This window comes from Atractosteus spatula, chromosome 8 (genome assembly GCF_055471065.1).
Source record: "Atractosteus spatula isolate fAtrSpa1 chromosome 8, fAtrSpa1.hap1, whole genome shotgun sequence".
Lineage (NCBI taxonomy): Eukaryota > Metazoa > Chordata > Actinopteri > Semionotiformes > Lepisosteidae > Atractosteus > Atractosteus spatula.
This window is the reverse complement of record NC_142713.1, coordinates 30,492,016-30,511,404: the sequence shown is the minus strand read 5'-3', so window position 1 is coordinate 30,511,404 and position 19,389 is coordinate 30,492,016. Positions and strand designations below refer to the sequence as shown.

Sequence of the window (19,389 nt, the reverse complement as noted above, 5' to 3'; positions counted from 1 at the left end):
CACATTCAATAAGCACCTCCATCAACCATCCATGAACAGATCCGAAATAAAGTAGCCTTGGTTTGTGGAGTTTTTCTATTTCAAATGAAATGTGTTTTTATGTAACGAGGGCTCACACTGCCACCTACTGAAAGGGAAACAGCAGAACTTTTGGGGCTTTGTCAGAAAAGAGGGACTGTGTTCGATAACATTTAGTACAGCAAGGGACACTGGTGACTGGTGTAAACAAGCACTGAATCAAAGTGTAGCACCCAGTCAAGGGAAGTGTTCTTCGAGCTGTGATTCAAAACAATTTAAGTAGTCTTAAATTGTAGTCTCAGCCTGAATCGCTTTTGATTTGAGCTTTAACAGCACTTTTTATTATTTTCTGCCTCTGCTTGGACCAATTACCAATGAAAAGTGCAAATGAGCTAATGTCTCTGAAGTACTTTTTTCAGCACCTAAAGACAAAAAGAGTAAAAAACAGAGCAATAAAATAAAATTTTACATAAATAATTCTGACATTCCAGGCCTGCCTGTCAAAAAAAAAAAAACACCGTAGCAAAAATATTTCTTAAATAATAGTTATAAGCTTTAAAATAATCTGTGGAATAAAGCCAACTGTGTATATGATTTAAAAACAAACCAGAGCTTTAATATAATTGAGTTTCAGAACCTCCTAGCTCTGACATTGTTTTTAGTAGGTAACTTATTACTGTATGTGTTTTAAGCAAATATACTGCAGTGACTACAATTTTCCAACTTCAAACATGTCGCTTTTCACTGTGATTTTTTTATATCACTTCTTAACTCAGGTAAACAATTATTAAAGTATTAGATTTTCGTTAATCAGCACAGAGCTGATTTAGAAACCAAACTTCTTGTAGAAGAAATTCAAAACAGTCATCAATAATACACACACACATATACCACAAAAAAGAACACTGTTCACAAGAAAAGAAAGCACACAAGAAAGAAAGCATACATTAAATGAAATAATGCAGCTTCATGTGGAGTTATGGCACAGAGTGTTATGATGCCTTTAGACGTAAAACACAATCAATGAAACGTTCCCTGCTTAATTCATTCCGGCCTACAACATCTCAGTCAGATTTATTTCAGGAGAAAACCTGGCCAACAGGAAAATGTTCTTTCATCTGTTACCTCCGAACACTACGAGCTGCAGTAAGTTGTCCTAAGAAGGCAATATGTATTTTTCTCATAATTCTGGAATTGAGGCTTGTTAGGTAGCCAAGGCATCCTATAAAGTCATTTCACTCCTTTAACCTGGTTTAAAAGTGACACCTAAACCCTGGGATCACTAACCCTTCACATGTCCATCCATTTTCTGTCACTCTTTTCAATTACCCTGTATTTACAGAAATTGGAGCAGAAAATGTGGACATATATTCCCAAGAACACTGTTATCCTCCACTACCCTCACTGTTTCAGCCAGGATTCAAGGGTACAAGGGAATCCAGGAAATATATGGGAGTGTTAGGTGTATTCAACATAAAAAGGTGTCCACGTGTGCTGGAAAGCCTGACAGATGAAGCAGAAATGGGTTCACCTCAACCACATTTGTTAAATCTCTTAAGTAGCTTCTCAAGGGCATCATGGAGAAGCCCAGCAGGTCAAACTCGAGAGGAATGTACTAGGAATTCCCCGCTTCACCCCCATCCCCCCACCGACTCTCTCCAATAAAGTTTTCAACGACATCGGTTCCCTTCCGAGCACAAGACAAGCGAAAAACGCAAAACGCCAGCCCTTCCCCCTCCGAACAGTCCCCACACGACAAAAACAAAAAACGACAAAAAAAAAATCATTCAAGTCATCTTTAGGCAGGGCTGACCCTGTGTCCACCAGCGCCGCGCAGGGATTGGATGTGATGCAGGCCTACCAGCCAATTCCAGCCAATCAGCAGCCGGCGCTGGCTACTCCATTCATCACCCTCCAGTGCCTTGTGACAAAGTGCAGATCCCGTTCTGTTTCCCACCTCGCCCAGTCCCTGGGGAGGCCAAGGTGTGGCAGCTCCTCTGCCACAGCTGCACTCCATCCTTCCTTTCCGGTTTCCTCCTCCCTTCTTCCCTCCTTTCTGGTTTCAGGTATTCCGAAGGGAGACCATCTGCGTGGATTTCTGTCTCCTATGGGGTTTCCACAACTCCTTTTACGTTGTTTGTGTTGTTTAGCTTCGTCGTTTTTGCGTTATTGTTACTTTAGCTTTTTTTTTTAATTGTTTCTATAGCTGTGATTTTTTCGTCAGAAGTTAAGATTGTTTGCTTTGCTAAGCACAGTTGTTGTTCTTCAGATTGAGAGGAAAAAAGCACATTCCTGTAACTAATTTTTAAATGGATGAACCCACTGTAGGAACACAAGACTTTTAAAAAGTGACAAGTGATGTACTGGTGGAATCTGATCTGCTACTTAAATGCTGTGAACTCTCCTGTTGAAGACAAAAAGCAAAAAAGAAATCTTAGATCTGAATTTCCTGAGACCTAATACACGGCATGCTTACAGGAGAAATGCTGTTTTGACATTTCTTCTTGAAGGATCAGTTTAAAAAAAATGTGGGTACTATCCTGGAATCCTTCCAGCTAAATTTGTTTTAAAAGACATAGTAAAACTTAACATGACTGGATTGAAGATCAAACCAAGGCTCCTACAGATATCCAGTTTTGATACTTATTCATTTACTGCCACCCTGAGGACAGACACCATTCACATGTAACACCCTGTTTGGTAGGAATCACTAAGTACAGAATGGAGAAGTAAAAACATAGGATGCTCCTGTTGACTCTATCTGCCCAATCCTATGTCCGCTTGGAAGTGGGACTTCCTATTAAGGTCTGAGGATTGCCTGGTTTCAATCAGAATCTCAGAATTTTATAACCTATCCTGTTCTGCTGTCTCTCAACAGGTACACCACTCATGAGTCAAAAATCACCTTTAAACTATGATAGTGAAACTCCTTGTAGTTTGAAGGCATCATGTGAGCACAATGAGCTGAAAGGATTTCCCTTTTCAAATAACATGTTCCAACATTTTATTCCAAACTTTTATGCTGGAAATAATAAATTCTTCTGCTAAAAAGAATGTGTATTGAATGTGGACAGCACTTCTTACAGACTTCAGCTCATTATTCAATATTAACAAAAATGCATCTTCCTCTGTGTTCTGTACTGCAGATTCAGGACCACCACATCACACTAATCTGTCCCAAAGGACATTTACGTAACCACCTTGGACAGCTTGCTCAGCCAAACCAGCTTACTGATAAAGCATTCATTGCCAAGGTAAACGTGACGAAAACAGTGCTACAAACAAAAGCACAGCTGGTCAAACCTGCGCCCACAAAATTGAAGAATCCTGAAGTGTGTTATTAGCTGGGGAGCTGAAACAACTGCTTTGATTTTGTGCAAGAAAGAAGCTGGGCACATTCTTTCTTAAATTCTTGAGACTTCTACATACAAAATTACATTCAGACTGAGTATACAATTCTATACCTGATTAATCATGCACATTATGAGACTTAATCTGTATGGTAACCTTGTAGACCATGTAAACTGCTAATCATTGTAGATTAATCAAGTCTTAATAGTTACAATTGTTACAACAAAGCATTCATTATGGCATGGAGTTACACTCCACCGAATTTTTGTGGCAACGAAACCAGAGTGGCCTTCTCCCAAATTTCACCTGTAAAGTGCTCTTTGCCTTTGTTGAAGATTTCACACATGTTGAACACAAAATTTTGGAATTCTACACGTTTGATGGACAGCACACTATCATGCTTATCATGTGGCAAACTCACCATAGCCCCCAGCCTGAATGGGCGTCTTAGGCGAGGCACAGGCATATAGGCTAAAGTCCTCGGTCTGGAAGCCGGCCCGGTTCAAGGAGGGCTCAGAGGCGCTGCGATGGATTTTGGGCAAGGAGCGAGCCAGCAGCTCTATAGAGGCTAGAATCTGTAAAGACAAGACAGTATCCACAGATATAGCATTGCCCAATTCCAAACTGCTTTCATTTTTAAACTGTCTGGTTGGACTGCAGTGTCATCTTAACTTGGTGTCTATAAATAACTTTGCTGGTTTATTTCGAAGAAAAAAAATATTTTCCAATTTACTCTGGAAAGCAATAAGGCCAAACAAAATGCGAGTTACGTTGTGATAGTTTGTTTTTTTTAAAGTGAACTGAAAAGGGCAAAAAGTGAGGCAGCTTTCAAGAGGAACTGTGGAAAGGGAAGTTTCTGAACTTGTCAAAAGATGCGTTTCTGTCGTCTTGAAACTTCTATTTGAATTGGAAAAGGAATAAAAGCTACTGTACAAAACATTAGGAAAAAATTTAGAGAACTAAGCAACATTTAGGAGTAAATAATTCATATAGCAACTGCAAGCTAGCAGGAAACGCAGCAATATTTTAAAGTTTCTTACCTGTGGGAATAGAGGCCTCTCCTCTCTCTTCTTCTTTAAGCAGTCTGCCATCAGCCTCTTCATTGCCTTTGGACAATTACTACGTACCTTACTGAGGTCTGGTGACAAGTAGCCTCTCCCCACCATGAAAATAATCTGAAACAGAGGAGAGTGTTCAGTGCTCGACCTGTTCCACCAGAAGGAAAAGGGGTAATGTGCTACACTGATAAACATCATCCACAAAAAACCTGCAGATTTTGAGATTGTCTTGTCTGTAGAATTCAGCATTTCTTCCTCCTTCTGTTAATGTAGGAGCATGTCTAATCACATGTGATTGAGTGTAAAAGGATATTTAAAATTGTATACTTTATTTCATTACTGGCTTATCTCTGTCCTATATATTTTAATCCAGCCTTACTTTAGTCAGGTCTTGATGAAGGAAGCACCCACAGCTTTTTTTTTCTGTTCTTGGTAACGCAGTGGTTCAAATACAGTACATACTGTACATTTGGTGCAAGGTTTAGGATTCAACAATGCTAACAACTTCATGTTATCTGAAGAATGTCTTGAGGTATAAAAAGAAATACGGCACTGCTACATAAAATTATTACGTTTAATAACAAGAGCTACAATTATTTTCTACTGAAAAGGAGTTCAACTTAAATTTTCATTTTGTATTTCTACCTGGACATTCAACTGGGTGAATAAAAGGACATATGTAATTCTTTTCACGAGTAAAGTCTGTAATTCAAACAAGAGATTATATATACATGATATGATGTTTTGGAAATCTGATATAGGTTAAAAGAGGAAAAAAAAGTCATCTAAGGGTCACACTTGTTATGAAAGTTAGGGTCAAACTCAAACGAGTCTGGGTCATGTCATTAGGCCCTCATGTCCAGGAATCTGGACATGAGTGGTCCAGCTTTGCCAAAGGTAGGCTGGGGATTGACTGCCTGGGCTTTTCATTGTTCCCAGCAAAACAGCGGTTCTTGCGATTTCCGTGGCATCTCCAATCGGATCTGGCGCTCCTGTATATCATTGCAGAGCTTGCGATGAGGCTAAAGATGAGCGGTGTGATGTGTGTACAGGTCAGAGAACCTGTCTATGCTTCCTCAGTTATCCTGAATAGGAGCAGGGGTTGTGTCTGCAAGCCACGATGTACAGACACAACTGTCGACACCAAACTGAGTGGTTACATGATAAAAATAAAACTCAGGTTTTTAAGCTTCCAAAAAAAAACATAGGATCTTAAATGTGCATTAAAATACACCAATTTTATTTAAGTTTAGTTTATCAATCATGTTTTTGTTATAACCTCTCTGTTTGGAAAATGTGGTTTTTAAAAGTCTTGGCTCGTGTGTACAAACCCCACAACTGCACACAGGGGAGAATGAGGAAATGTGGACAGCTTACTCCGAGCCACCCAGCTTTGACCACTCAACTTTTATCAGTTCACAGGCAACACAGCCCCATCCTGGAGAAGAGCCTGCAGCAGTCGAGAGACTGCACCCATGGCCAACTAGCACCACCCTACCCTCAGTGCACCCAGCGAATGTCAGTCACTTAGTTACTGTCAGTCAGTAACACGACCCAGGCTTGAACCTCTGATCACAGGCCTCAATCTGAGAGTGGAAGAGTGTCTTTAGGGGGTGAGCCACTTGATAGACTCTCCTTGTTCAAAACATTTCATGAGCACCCAACAATCTCTGTGAGCTGCTGTGCCTCACCTGGTCTCTATTGTTGATATTGGAGTAGGGCAGCTGTCCCGTCATGAGCTCGTAAAGCACAATGCCAAAGGCGTAAACATCGGACTGGAAACTGTAGGGATTCTTGTCCTGCAGGCGGATCACTTCAGGTGCCTGGAGGCAAAGCATCCCAATACAGGGCAGTTATTTGCAGTCATGTTAAGGATTAGAAAACAGAACTACAAGGACCCTGAGAACATTCAACCACTGACAATGGCACAGATTACTATGAGATCTGTCATTTGCTACTAACATGAACCACAAACTAAACATAATAGCAGATGAAGTCAAGACCACTAGTCCTTCATTTGATTTAAGTGACCCCATTTAATCTGACAGGTTCTTGAAGGGCCCAGTGTTTTGGTTTCATGGGTGTGTGTCTTGGAAACAGCCGTCGAACATTATGATTTTGAAGGTTTTAGCATCTTTAGCATTTTTACTCAATTTCAAATCCTCTGTTGCTGCTAAATTAGCGGTGTCCAGCTGCGCTGAAGTGTTCAAGTTAGGCACCACCAACAGATTACACCTAGAAAACTGTCAAACTGGCTCCAATGGAACGAAGCAAATTCAACTAGGGAACGATAGACTCACGTTAAGAGAACACCTTATGACCACACTGCCCTTGAGAGGCAGAACAATGTAATAACTGCTTGAAACAGCTTTGTTCATTCTTGCATGATTTCAAAAACTTCAACCTAACCAGCCCTCACAGAACACTCAGAAAAGTTAAAGAAGTTTAGCTTTTTTACAGGTTCATTACAGTTCATTCCTTTCGGTCCAGCAGTTTAGTGGCACACTCCTGGATATTTTCTAGGACAGAATCCTTTTAATATTTTGAGGTTGATGATTATCACAGACACATGCTGTGCTCAGCCCACAAAAGCCACATCAACAACCAAATAAGGAAAAAGAATAAAGCCTCTGGGTGAGTTTATTTCACACATTTAAGGGACAAACAAATCCTATAAATGCAATGATGATGAGGACCTACTGATAAATTTGGCTTTTACCTGCTTGGTTTGAAAACCAACCTGACCATATGGGCAAGGTAGTTGGAACTGACCTATAATAAAATCAAAAGGCTGCTGCGTCCCACAGAGGAATCCTGCTCCATTGGGCCCCTGAGCAAGACCCTTAATCCCAACTGCTACAGGGGCGTTGTATTAATGGCTGACCCTGCGCTCTGACCCCAAGCTTCTCTCCCTGTTTGTGTGTCTCATGGGGAGCAAGTTGGGGTATACGAAAAAGACAAATTCTATTATCTTTGTATTATCTTATTGTATTGTATTATCTTATCTTATGAGGGATTCACACAGAGACAATACTTCACAGTACTCACCATCCAGAGGATTGACCCAGACAGCTGCTCGAACTGGTGTGAACCACTCCACCGTGACTTCACAGTAGCCAGCCCGAAATCACCAATCTTTACTGTCAGATCTTCATGGAGGAAAATGTCTGGAAACAGGTCATTAAGGGCCTTTCTTTTCCAGTAAAGTTGAAACCAATGAAATATTGAAACCAAGAATATCAAACAAAGCTTTTGAAAATTTCACTCTACAGCTCTTCTTTAAGAATTTATCTTTTCTTTCTAGTGTAATTTTGAGCACAGCTCAGTTCATTCCACTACAATTTCAGATACAACTTAATATCTGCCATTTCTCTCCCTTTACTAATAACATTACACAGTAATGTAACAGTTTCAAAGAGAACTTTGCACAAAAGAAAGGGAGACCTTATGAAGTGTACCTTTCTCCTAAAAAAGGGGAAGTGAAGTGAGTAATACTACGCATTTGCGATTTCTCATTTAAATGAAAAGAGGAGATAGTGATCTCAAAGACCGCTGTAAAACTACCTTACCGGATTATCTGTGATTATCTGTTTTGTTATGTTCCATGCATGTTTTCATTATAACTGTTTTGGTACAGCTGCACTATTCACACTACAGATGGTGCTTTCACTTAAACCTCAACCACACAGGAGCAATTTAACTGGAGCATTGAAGTGCTATGAACAATGGATTCATTATTCACATACACAAATTGGAATAAAGAAATAATAAATGCCTTATCAGAGGTACTGGCAAACTTTGGCCCTCTCTCCTTTCTCCCTATTATAAAAAACTTCTCTTGAGAATGGTGTAAAGGTTTTAAAGCAGAACAAAAACCACAAACCTACAGTTTCACTCAAACCACATAAGGCAAAGGATACTGTTGCTCTTTAGGTCTCTATGAATAATGGACTTAGCGTGCAAATAGCTGGAAAAAAAAAGGCAAAACAACTTTCAGATCAAGCTCAGCCTGCAACTTAGGTTGCAACATTGTTACAACATACTAATGACACATCCAATTTGCGATTTGAGAAATAAAATGGTTAAATGCACCTTAAATATATATGAAAAGATCTACGGAGGAATGTGATTTGGGAACTCAACAGATTTATCTTTTCATTTATTATTACATAATATTTTTCTCATTTATTAGCCACTTATACGTATTTAATATAGAATTATACAAAGCAAGAAAAAAGATAACTTCTTAAAATCAATTAAAATAATGAAAATCAATAACACTACATACTAGCTGACTGGGTGACAGTTAATCCCTATAGAGTTTCAGGATGTATAAAAAACATCAAAAGAATTCTGCATTGTTGTCATGCTGCCATTAAAATATAACTGGATGATCAAGAAATGAGGACTGATTTCCAGCATTTTTGGCAATTTCGGTTTTCTCTCATTCTTCCATCTGTCTGTTTTCTACACCACTTTATCCAATACCACGCCTTAGTCTAACCCCACAAGTAGCTTCATTCTTAAATACTATAATTCACAAAAAAAGCAAACTTTCAAAAATACTAAAAAGACTCATAGGTGTACTGAGATTGCTTTTAAAAAGAAACAAAGGAGTATATGTCTTTTTAATGCCTCGGTTTGTAATTCTTTAAGAATGCAATACTCATTTAAGTACAATATTTTTGGTACAAAATAAAAAGAATTATAAATGCAAGATAATATTTTACTTAATAGTTGTAATAAAATGACTTTTTCTTAGGGACAACAAACCACTAGCGCTCATCTGTCACTACCTGGGATAAAAAGTAAGAAAGACTTGAAAACATCCCATGATAAATACCACATAGCCTAGGACCAGGCAAGCAAAGACCACTCATGCATCTGCGAATGGGCCTTCAGTTTCATGCCACAAAGTGTAGAGAAAAAACAAACAAATGTTTCCATCTGAGAGTTTTTCTTTAAAGGTCAGGCGAGTGTAATGAAATCCGAGTGACGTAAGAGAGAATCGGTTACACTGTGTGAGCCAGGAAGAACAGAGGAACAGGAACAGAAACCAAGCTCTGCTACTCACTCCATTCCTTGTGCTGTCTGCCGTGCAATGTCAATCAGTTTGATCATCTCAAACTTGGTCTCAATGATGTGCAGGTGGTGGTAGAGGCTGGAGCCCTCGCACCACTGTGTCACAATGGCAAGCTGAGGCTTGGTGGTGTAGCCCATGAAGAGCAGGATGTTCACGTGCCGTGTTTTTCTGTGGAGAGGAGTGCAGAAAAATAGGGTACAAAACTCTGGGAAGAAATGATTACAAAGCTTACAGCTCAGCTTCCTAGCCACTATCCTGGATACAGGTGCACCACTGGAAAAGGGACTATAACTGCTCAACAGGTCACTCCAGTCCCTGCTCTACTGCCAAGTGTCTCTAGGTGCTATAAGCTATATTAAAGAACTACAGGAATTCAAACTTAAGAAATATCTGTATCATTTCTATTTTGAAAGGTATTTCCAAGGAAGGCTTTTATTAGAAAGCACTCATCATAATCCCCCATTTTTCAAACACAGATGAAAACAGTCACAACACACACTCGAACAAATGACAAACAGCCACGAAGGTCTCCCTGACAAATGCTTTAGAGGTGCTACCACATACACAATGGCCTCTAGATTTACTGTATTCATGTCTCCAGTGAACTGGGAACAAAAAAAGTTCAAATAAAGATAACACAATATGATATGAAATACATAATGTTACTTGCTGAAAATCGAAAAACTGATTACTGAAATCATAAGAGAACCCAGTCATATTTCCTATAAATAAAAGTTTCAGAAAACTTGAGTCACAAGTTTTGCTCCACAGAAGCCTCTAGAAATATATAACGGCCTCTGTAGGATTCATGTTTCTAAAAACAGGAGATATATAGAAGACATTCAGTAGCAGCATGCATCATTCATGGCTAAGGTCAGAGAGCTCTCTGGAGATGGCAGGCAAACGGTCAACCTCCACAAGTCGGAGGATGGTTATAAAAGAATCCATAAAAAGCTACATTTAGCACTGTCCAGTGCTGTGTCCAACTATGAAGTACTGCAGGGGGGGATATCATATTTTGGAGCTGTTTTGTGTCTATGGATCTAGAAGCATTTATGAAGACAGATGAAAATTAAGAACGCCTAATATGTAACAACAACATTTTGGCCAAGTACCTGGTTCCCTCTGCCAGGAAGCTTAAGCTAGAGTGAAACTGGCCATCCCAGCAAGAAAATGATTCAAAGCATACATAAAAAATGTAAGTGACAAAAAATATGACTACACATAAAATAAATGGGCTCAGTCTCAATCTCCAGACCTCAATTCAATTGAATTTCTGTAGCTTGAATTTAACAAGTCGGTTCACAAATTTAAACCAAAGGGTCTGGAAGACCAAGTGCAATTCTGCCTGGAGGAATGATCAAAACGATTATCCCTCCAAGTGCTTGAGCATTAGCACGCCGAGGGGAGTGTCATATAAGTGTAACACCTGCAGGATGATGATTTACACAATGTTAACCCTCGTGTCTTGTGGAATTATTTGTGACGGATATGATTTTGCTCTGTGCCTAGGTATTAAGATGACAGTATAACACTGTGACGGGGAGTCAGCTATTGCTTGCCTGGAAGACCACTGCTGCTGCGAGTATCTGCCTTGGCAAGCGGCAGCTGCAATTATCTCTAAAGCGATAGTGCTCTCTTCAGTAGGTGCGTGGAAGTTAAACTGGATGGAAGGTACACCCCGTTACTTTGTGGAAGAACAGAACAGTTTGCCTTGGGAGCCTCAAGTACTTTGATGGTTTCAAGACTGAAGGTGTTTTTTAAGAAACAACTGAGCCACAGAACCAACAAGCTTTTTTCCTAATTTTCCGCATTAAGAAAAAATCTCCGCTGTGCCAGTTTCCTTTGAAATTGCACTCTCACCACCATTTTTTATTCCTACCCATAAACATTTTTTAGATTTTTTTTTAAGTAAGACAGATCATCCAATCTTTTCAAAAATGAAATCTTTAAATCTTTCTATTATGTGTGTTTTGTGTTCCTATTTCACCAAGGGTATCAGAAAGTCCAGAGTGTACTGTACACTGCATTTTCCCCAATCTGGTGAATAAAGTCCTCTGTACCTTCCAAAATTAACTAGAAAGAATAACTTTTTAACCTGCACTCTGCCCTTTAGACAGTGTGATCATCTGTACAGCACATAACATTTAAGGAAAGTCCTCAGACAGTTATGCCCTTTACCTCAGAACTCCCACTTCATTCTTGAAGGCCTGCAACTGCTGAGGAGTGGGAGCAGTCACATTCAACATCTTCACAGCCACATCCCCTGCAGAGACAACAGAAAACTGTGTTTCGATACTCGAGGCACTTGAAATACTGTAGAGGCTACAACAGACATGGAAAAACAACCTCAACCAGAGGACTCTCCAGGGGAATCTGTTTCCTTTATTCAGTTCATCACCGTTTTATTCAGACAATCCCATTAAACTTACACTCCAAACTGGGTTATCTACAGATTAAAAACAAGTGAATTGTTAATTGCTCAGCACATTAAGATCAGCTCACTTCGAATCACAACAATAGATGACTGTAAATGTATGTGCATTACAAGAATAGCCACTAGCCACAGTAACCATGTTTGGTGACTTAATCACTTGTCTGGGTTTCTAATGGAACATTAACATTCCCGATTTAACCTCCTCGCCCTCTCTGTGGAACTCCATAGTGAAGAATATAGGGTCAGCACTGATGATGTAAAGTATGGAGGGAAACCTTCAGTCCTGGAGTCGCTTCCATAACTGAAGACCTGTTGAGATCCCCGCTACTTGCACACTCAGCAAACAGATCTCTGGCAACCAAATGCTCAACAGTAGAGCAGGCAGAAGATATACCACTAGGAATATCTCAAATATGCAAGTGCAGATGCCCCCCTAGATCTAATTAGCTCTAATTAGGAGTCTTTCCATACACCCCAGTTCCTTACCGTGCCACTTTCCCTTATAGACAGTTCCAAAAGAGCCGGAGCCTATCCGCTGACCCAGAGTGATCTGCCCCTCGGGGATCTCCCAGTCATCGCTGGAGTCCCGTCGACCCAGGGTTTTCTGACAAGGCAAAAAGCTTTATGAGAATGCTTTGCAGTTTCTACTGACCCCTTATACAAGAACAAATGGGTAAACTTCTATTTCTTACTGGTAGGTTCGGTGCCAACAACCTATAACAACTTATAAATATCTGGTATGTGCCTTGAACAGTACCTATGTATAGCTCAATGATGATATTGTATGAAATACTTACTAATGTAAAGTCTTTGTTAGAACAAGCACATTTATCATTTTTAAGGGGCACTTTAAAAATCTATTAGTTTTACAACTTTCCTAAACACATTACAAAACTAAACATGTAGTCTTACTCAACATGCTGTGATTGCGACACCAGCGATCTGATAATGACCTTAAACGCCAAGTGTCCTTTTCATACCGTGGTCTGTAGTGCTTTTTAAAGATCCAGGGCACGTGTCTTTACCCAACACAACACGTTTGTGAGAGATGCACAAACAGGACTTAAAGGGTGTAATATGGGCAAGCAGACATTACATTTTAGAGACAGGCTATTCGGGCGATGCAGTGAACCGAAGGCAAGCCACAGGGAGTGGGCAAGCAGAGATACTTCACTCAATCTATGGAGGAATCGCTCTTCTCATTTAAGGGTCTTTCACTGTATACTGCACTAAAACAATCCCCAACTCCGCACGGAGGGTCTTTGCTCACCATTTTATTGCGATCTTCAGAAGACGAGGAGGACTTGCGCTCCCTCTGTTGACCGGGCGATTTCTGTGGCGCTTTCACATTCGTCAAAGAGCCTGGGAGAGAGGCCGGGGGAGTGGCCGAGAGTCCCGCGGTGGACCCTATGGCAGGTGAGGAACAAAAACAGAAAAGATGACGGGAAACAGGCGGCGCAGATACGGCAGGTGAGCAGAGGCGATCTGCGTCAGGTCTGCTCTCATGACACGGAGGCACAGAGCTACACGCAGGCATGCAGTGTGACAGGGCAGGGCAAGTGGCTCCGAGGTGGCGTGGGCGAGGAAAACAGCAGTGTTGTCTCTCTTTCTGTGGAGAGCGGGTCACCCTCACACATGCACACAGCTCCAGAGTATTGGCTCGGGTGAAAACTCCACCGGGGCTACGCAAGCAAGGAGACAGATGCTACTTATCTTGTCGGAGTACAAAGAACGCAAAGAGAAAAGATCTACCTTGGGAAAAGCTGACACCCCACAACTGTTCGCAACGTTTTTCTCTGGTCCTCTAATCTAACTATTAGCAGAGTAACACTGGATTCAATTTTTAAGACCTAAATCTCTTTGATTTAAGTCTTAAAAAAATGTATTCAAAATCAGACTTATTACAACGTGATTTTCTTTTTCAAATGAGTTTTCCTGTAATGTCCAGTCCCTAGGTCAGTAAACAAAAGAAGAAATAACAGGTATCTGTTATGTCCCTAGGTCACTGTAGGTTAAGTGCAATGTCCTCCTTTTTTGTTGCCAGGATACATATTGCAGTAAAGCAGCTCCAAACGTTAAATCCAACATGACTGTCATAATCACAAGAGATACTAAAACCAGCCAAATTTCAGTACTCGAGTTTCTAATTTTGTCTTTGAAATTTTCCTCTTCAGTCCTATTCACCACTAAAAAAATTTTAGTGAGAGGAGGATACGTACAGACAATGTTTTTAAACTTCAAACAGCAATCTGTAATAAACTGAACTGTTTACTGAAAAAAGCCTACAGAAAAACAAAACTATTAACTAAGACAAGGCAAAGGCAAAACAAACACCGCAAAACACACTACCCGAGCACAAAAAAAACCCCACAATCTATTATTATATTCCTCAGAATAAACTAGCTTCACAACACGAATCGCTGCACTTCCACAACTATAAGTATGTATTGCGTAAAAAAATTGATGTGGCACTAAGCAAAATACCGTAAGTGCCACGGTTTAACAGTTAAAGAATTGCCAAAATTATTCATTATTTTCAATCAGCTGGCTCTGCCACTTCACTGCCATTCACCAATATTCTGTTCAAGTTTCCTGTCCTGTCGCGAAACCACGGGCAATCCAAGGGAGGCATATCCAGTTTCTATCCGGCAAACACGCACCTTACTCTGCTTGTGCTTTTCAAGCAAAAGGGCCTGCTGCCTTCAGGTCCTCTAAAACAGCGTGAATGTGAGAGATACGTAGCAGGTGTGCGAGTGAGGGCGAAACACAGGAAGAGAGCATGTGACACAAAGGCCTAGCTACCTCGAAACACAGGACCAGGCTCAAAATCAAACACAATGTCATTGGGGTAGGAGTATAGGAGGGGGCTTGAGGTCCGGGTTCGATACTTCCTCAAGCAGCGAGCTGGTTGGGTCAAGGGGGCTGCAGGGAGAGAGACAGACACAGATCACATGCCAGGAACCCCGACACCAAGCCCCAGGCCAGTCAGTGGAGAACCAAAGGGAAGGGGGGGTATGAAAGGCCACGCTGTGTTACAGGACTGCGTAACCTTGCAATACTTGCAAAGTTGCACAATCCGTGCTGCTAACCACTGCCCAACAAGCCTGGGGTGTAAACAGACTTCTAAAATGAAGTGCGCCGAAACAACGAGACTCACCCAGCCCATTTTACAAAGAAGAGTGAAGTGCACTTCCTCTTACTCTGCTAGTGATTATGTCATGCAGCACAAAGAAAACTGAACAGACAGTCCACAAGAGCACGTAACCAAAACCCTTACATTGTTCGTTTTTCAATTATTAAGGGAAAAAAAGGGGAATTGTATCAGAAAGAAAAATAATTTGCAAGTTAGTATTTACAGTTAAGGACCCTGAAGCTAGCGAAGGGGTGTTGCAGCACATTTGTATATGAAAAAACACTCTGAACTGTGCTTCACACTTCAAATAAAATGGGAATACCTCTAAAACAAATTTGGTGCTACTATTTAATATTCCTTTTTGCACGACAGAATTTAATACACTAAAAGGCTGATACTTCTTACAATGAGTAGCTCTTTCCTTTTTCAGGCTTTGATAACTCATTGTTAAACTACTAAATTTAAACACTAATTACTTTAAACCATCAAATATTTTCTCAAGTAATGTTTCTGTATTAAAGTCTGTATTTCTGTTAACTATATGATTTATTGCCCCGTTATTTAAATTTTTATCAGCCTGAAAGCACTAATCCTGATAGGAAAGTAATTCATATATGAAAAAATAAACTTATGTTCTTCTCTGAATTACCTTTTGACTCACATCAAAGGCATTTTATGCTAAAGTGGTCAATATTGTAGTTTGAAAGGCAGTTGTATTTGAAAAGAAAAGCTAAAAAAATGTGTTAAAATGTAGAGAAGCTGCTTTAAAACAAAATAAACCAACTTAAATCTGATAACCAGAAGAATTAAGGTAGAGTTAAGATGGAGATGCAGAACAAGAAGCATATCAATAAATTATTAAAATGTGGTCCAGTAAACCTTTAACATTTTAGATTTCTCTAAAAAATGGTTTAGAGAAAATGTTTTTTTAAGCAAAACTTACAGTAGCAAAATATATCTACATCATAAACAGGGTTAACCAATGGTGGGGAATTTCTAATGTTGGATTCATTTGGAAATACTGAACCGTTGGTTAGTTGAAGGAAGCCAAAATGATAACATATGACCTTATCACACCTGCGTAACATTTGAATACAAAGGTCACAGCGAAACTTAAAAATTTTGAAATGAATCTTGGTGTCAAGGAAGGGGGACATTAGTAAGCCATAAAATGTAAAACACAGTACAAACAGAAAACACTTAAACTGAGCAGCTGTGTAAGAGGGTTTCTAAAATTCACAAGGACTTCTTACCTCCATCCGACCTCTGTAAGCCTTGATCTCTAATTAACTCCTAGATGAAGAAGAAGAGAACATAAAGTTTATAACAAGAATGAAAAAAACAATTATTCTTTGAATTTACTTCTTTCCTTTCTAAAAATGTGAAAGCATTTCCTTTAAGTATCTTATTAACAGTTAAAACACCTAAAACCATGATGAAGAAACTGTCATTACAGGGATAACCTACACTTTTTGATGAAGAACTCCTTGGAAACATATCAGAAACTGTACAAGCACTAATTAGCATGTCAAGACTTTAGACCTCTAAAGAGAGTGCTTAACTTGTGTACCTCACTATAATGACAATTTTACGTAAACTGCAGGTGTTAAAAGAAATATTTAGATACCACAGTCTTTCCAGCAACATGCACGTTTTTCTAGACGTCATTACATTAAATGAAATATTGTCTCTTATTGTGGATATAAAGGAACACTGCTGTAGACAGATGTGCAAAGTCAACATTTGGTTTTCTAGTAAATGTGTTGTAGCAATAAGACTATGATTAGGTTTTGGATTAAATGAGAATAATAATCCTTCTGTTGCCTTAAACTGACAATACCCAGGAACTGCTTCAAGCCTCCGAGTCAGCTTCTTAGCAGTGTTACGGAGATGGACTCTATAAAAGATGTCTTGACTTTCCAATGCCAAACCAGAAGGCAATAATCTGGGTTTATCTTGACACCTCCAGTGATAGTGCAAGTGTCCAAACTGATGCCTCTTAATCCACAGCTCCAGGAACTAAGCACACCTGGACTCTGATACCACCTGGAAGTCTTCTGTTATAAATGCACTGACAGGGCCAGAGTGGTCTTCCCATGAGGAGCACACACATGGGGAGGCCACCGCACCTGATGAGGTCATGACCAATCTCCAGCTGTGCTGATTGCCGCCCGAGCAATTTGCAAAGATCTCGAGGGCCCTGATGACTTGACATCGAACTAATTGCTTGACAAGCAGAAAATGCAGGCAAGCTGACCTAAATTCCCCTCCATCTTAGTCTTAGTCATGTTAGTCTTGCAGCCAACCAATTCCTAAGTCCTGAGACTGCATGCACGTGATGACTACAATACTCTGCCACAAATTCTTGAGAGGAACCTGGCACCGAAGACACCAATCTTTTATATTATTAATGAATTTAATAATACATAACAATACCATAGGTGGGATGTAATACAAACTACTGGAGATGTCAGTAACAGTATTTTTAATCTCTCAATTGTTCTTGTGTGATTTTAAGAGTCAGTAGAAGGTTATTTTTGGGACAGAAAAAAGGTTTAATAATAGTATAAACCTTTCTTAGTGATACAGATGACGGACACACATTTCACATGACGTGAAAATGCGCTAATACATTAAAATGCTGTTATGTTTCATTCCTATCTCAAAGTGTACGCTTCTCAGTGAATGTATTTATACGTACTCAGTACTTAGACAGCCCACATTTTTATCGGGCATTGATATCCTTTTAACCCACAGGCAAAACACACACCTGCATACCGTAAAAAAATCTCAGTACTTCTCAGAAGCAGGGCTACCATGGGGTTATCAGGGCTGCTATCTGTAAAACCACTAATGTGTTAAACGAAGCACAGAAATACAAAGTGTGTAGAAAGGGCCTTCTTTCGCTTACAACGTCCCTGCTGTCCTTATCATACTAACGTCATTTCCATTTCAGACTTCACTTTAATTTACAACCTTCCCTCAAATAATCCCAACTAATATGTTTTGAGGCCTTAAGATATAGATATATTTCCACAGATGACTACATGATAGCAGTAGTCAATTCAGGTTGCCCTCCTTCCTCCATTTCTGACAAGAAAGTCTGACTCACATCAATGTTGACAGGTTCGATGGTGTTGATGTGGACATTGGGAGCAGAAGATGACCGGTCTCTCTGGCCAAACTGGTTCCGGTGGTCTTCATCTCCTGGACGGAAAGTCTGAGGAATGGGGATGGATTTTGAAGGGGAGGCAGCAGGGTGGCAGAGAGACCTTGCATAGGGAAAACAAAAAGTTAAGTTTAGCAACAGGGCCTCACCTTTCGGTTTAGAAAATCCGCTTCAGATCCAAGCAATCATATTTTTACACTTATTCAGAAATAGAAAACTTTTGTGTTCAGAAATCAGAACAGATAATTATTTTAGTGATACAATGTTAGTGGTAGGAATGAGCTTCATAATGCACTTATTCTTTCACCTATAAACAACAGCTTCGCTAATGGAAAAAGGCTTAATTAAGTTAAATATGTGGAATTACTTTTTTTAAACACGGCAGTAACAAAATGCATACAATTCAAAAAACAAATAAACTAATCAAAAAATAGCAGTAACACCGTGGTATCTTTTCTTTAACTACAGCGGATGCATGATATACTTAAAAATCCAGATAAAGGCAAAACGAACATCACTTTACAGATGAATAGGTATTGTTAACATAACCGCAAAAAGATAAAATAAGGAAGGAGTTTACCATCCTTGATGTGCTTACTGAAGTCTTACAAAGGCACTTGCTGAACACTTATGTTGCAACTGGGTAAATGTGCATTACAGATACATTTCATTCTTTCTTACTCACGTAGTCTTATAACAGTTACAAGAGGCCTGAAGCACTATAATAATAAAGCATGTCTTTGGACACATTTTCGTTAATAGGCTATCAGAAAAAAGGGAACTGTAGGCATCATACCTATATCATTAAAAGCACAGTTAAAAAATCAGAATACTTTAATACGAAAATAATATCATCCTTAATCTTTCGGTTAAACCTCACCCGACATACTGTTTTCATAATCTTTGAATATTGCTATGCTTTAAATAACATGTAAAAAATACCGGTTATGGGAAAATGCAAATAAACTAACATCTTGGACGGAAACCCAAACTGAGAAATCTCGGCACGAATGTGTACATGTACACCTTGAAACACATGCTGCCACGCCGTCAGCTTCTCTTTCCGAGATGGAAGCAAAGCTGTTATCAGGGGCAGCGTAGGCACGGGGGTTTCACCAGTGAGCAGTGAGCACTGGGACA

The 19,389-nt window shown here is 39.7% G+C and overlaps 1 protein-coding gene across 2 annotated transcripts in view; it reads right to left on the bottom strand.

Annotated features, from left to right (window-relative positions):
- Window positions 1-2,191: 2,191 nt before the first annotated feature.
- braf (B-Raf proto-oncogene, serine/threonine kinase) overlaps window positions 2,192-19,389 on the bottom strand; it is a 42,372-nt gene continuing 25,174 nt past the window's right edge. Inside the window, exons 8-20 of one of the 2 annotated variants that reach the window (XM_088923341.1) lie at window positions 18,193-18,352; window positions 16,334-16,373; window positions 14,750-14,869; window positions 13,218-13,354; window positions 12,434-12,551; window positions 11,692-11,776; window positions 9,502-9,678; window positions 8,348-8,394; window positions 7,476-7,594; window positions 6,119-6,250; window positions 4,410-4,544; window positions 3,791-3,944; window positions 2,192-2,422 (exon numbers count right to left, since the gene is read on the bottom strand). In XM_088923341.1, coding sequence (XP_088779467.1) covers window positions 2,400-2,422; window positions 3,791-3,944; window positions 4,410-4,544; window positions 6,119-6,250; window positions 7,476-7,594; window positions 8,348-8,394; window positions 9,502-9,678; window positions 11,692-11,776; window positions 12,434-12,551; window positions 13,218-13,354; window positions 14,750-14,869; window positions 16,334-16,373; window positions 18,193-18,352 — 1,447 coding nt within the window. In that variant the 3' untranslated portion in view covers window positions 2,192-2,399. The remainder of the gene's footprint in view (window positions 2,423-3,790; window positions 3,945-4,409; window positions 4,545-6,118; window positions 6,251-7,475; window positions 7,595-8,347; window positions 8,395-9,501; window positions 9,679-11,691; window positions 11,777-12,433; window positions 12,552-13,217; window positions 13,355-14,749; window positions 14,870-16,333; window positions 16,374-18,192; window positions 18,353-19,389) is intronic. The other variant, XM_088923342.1, reaches the window with a different exon arrangement.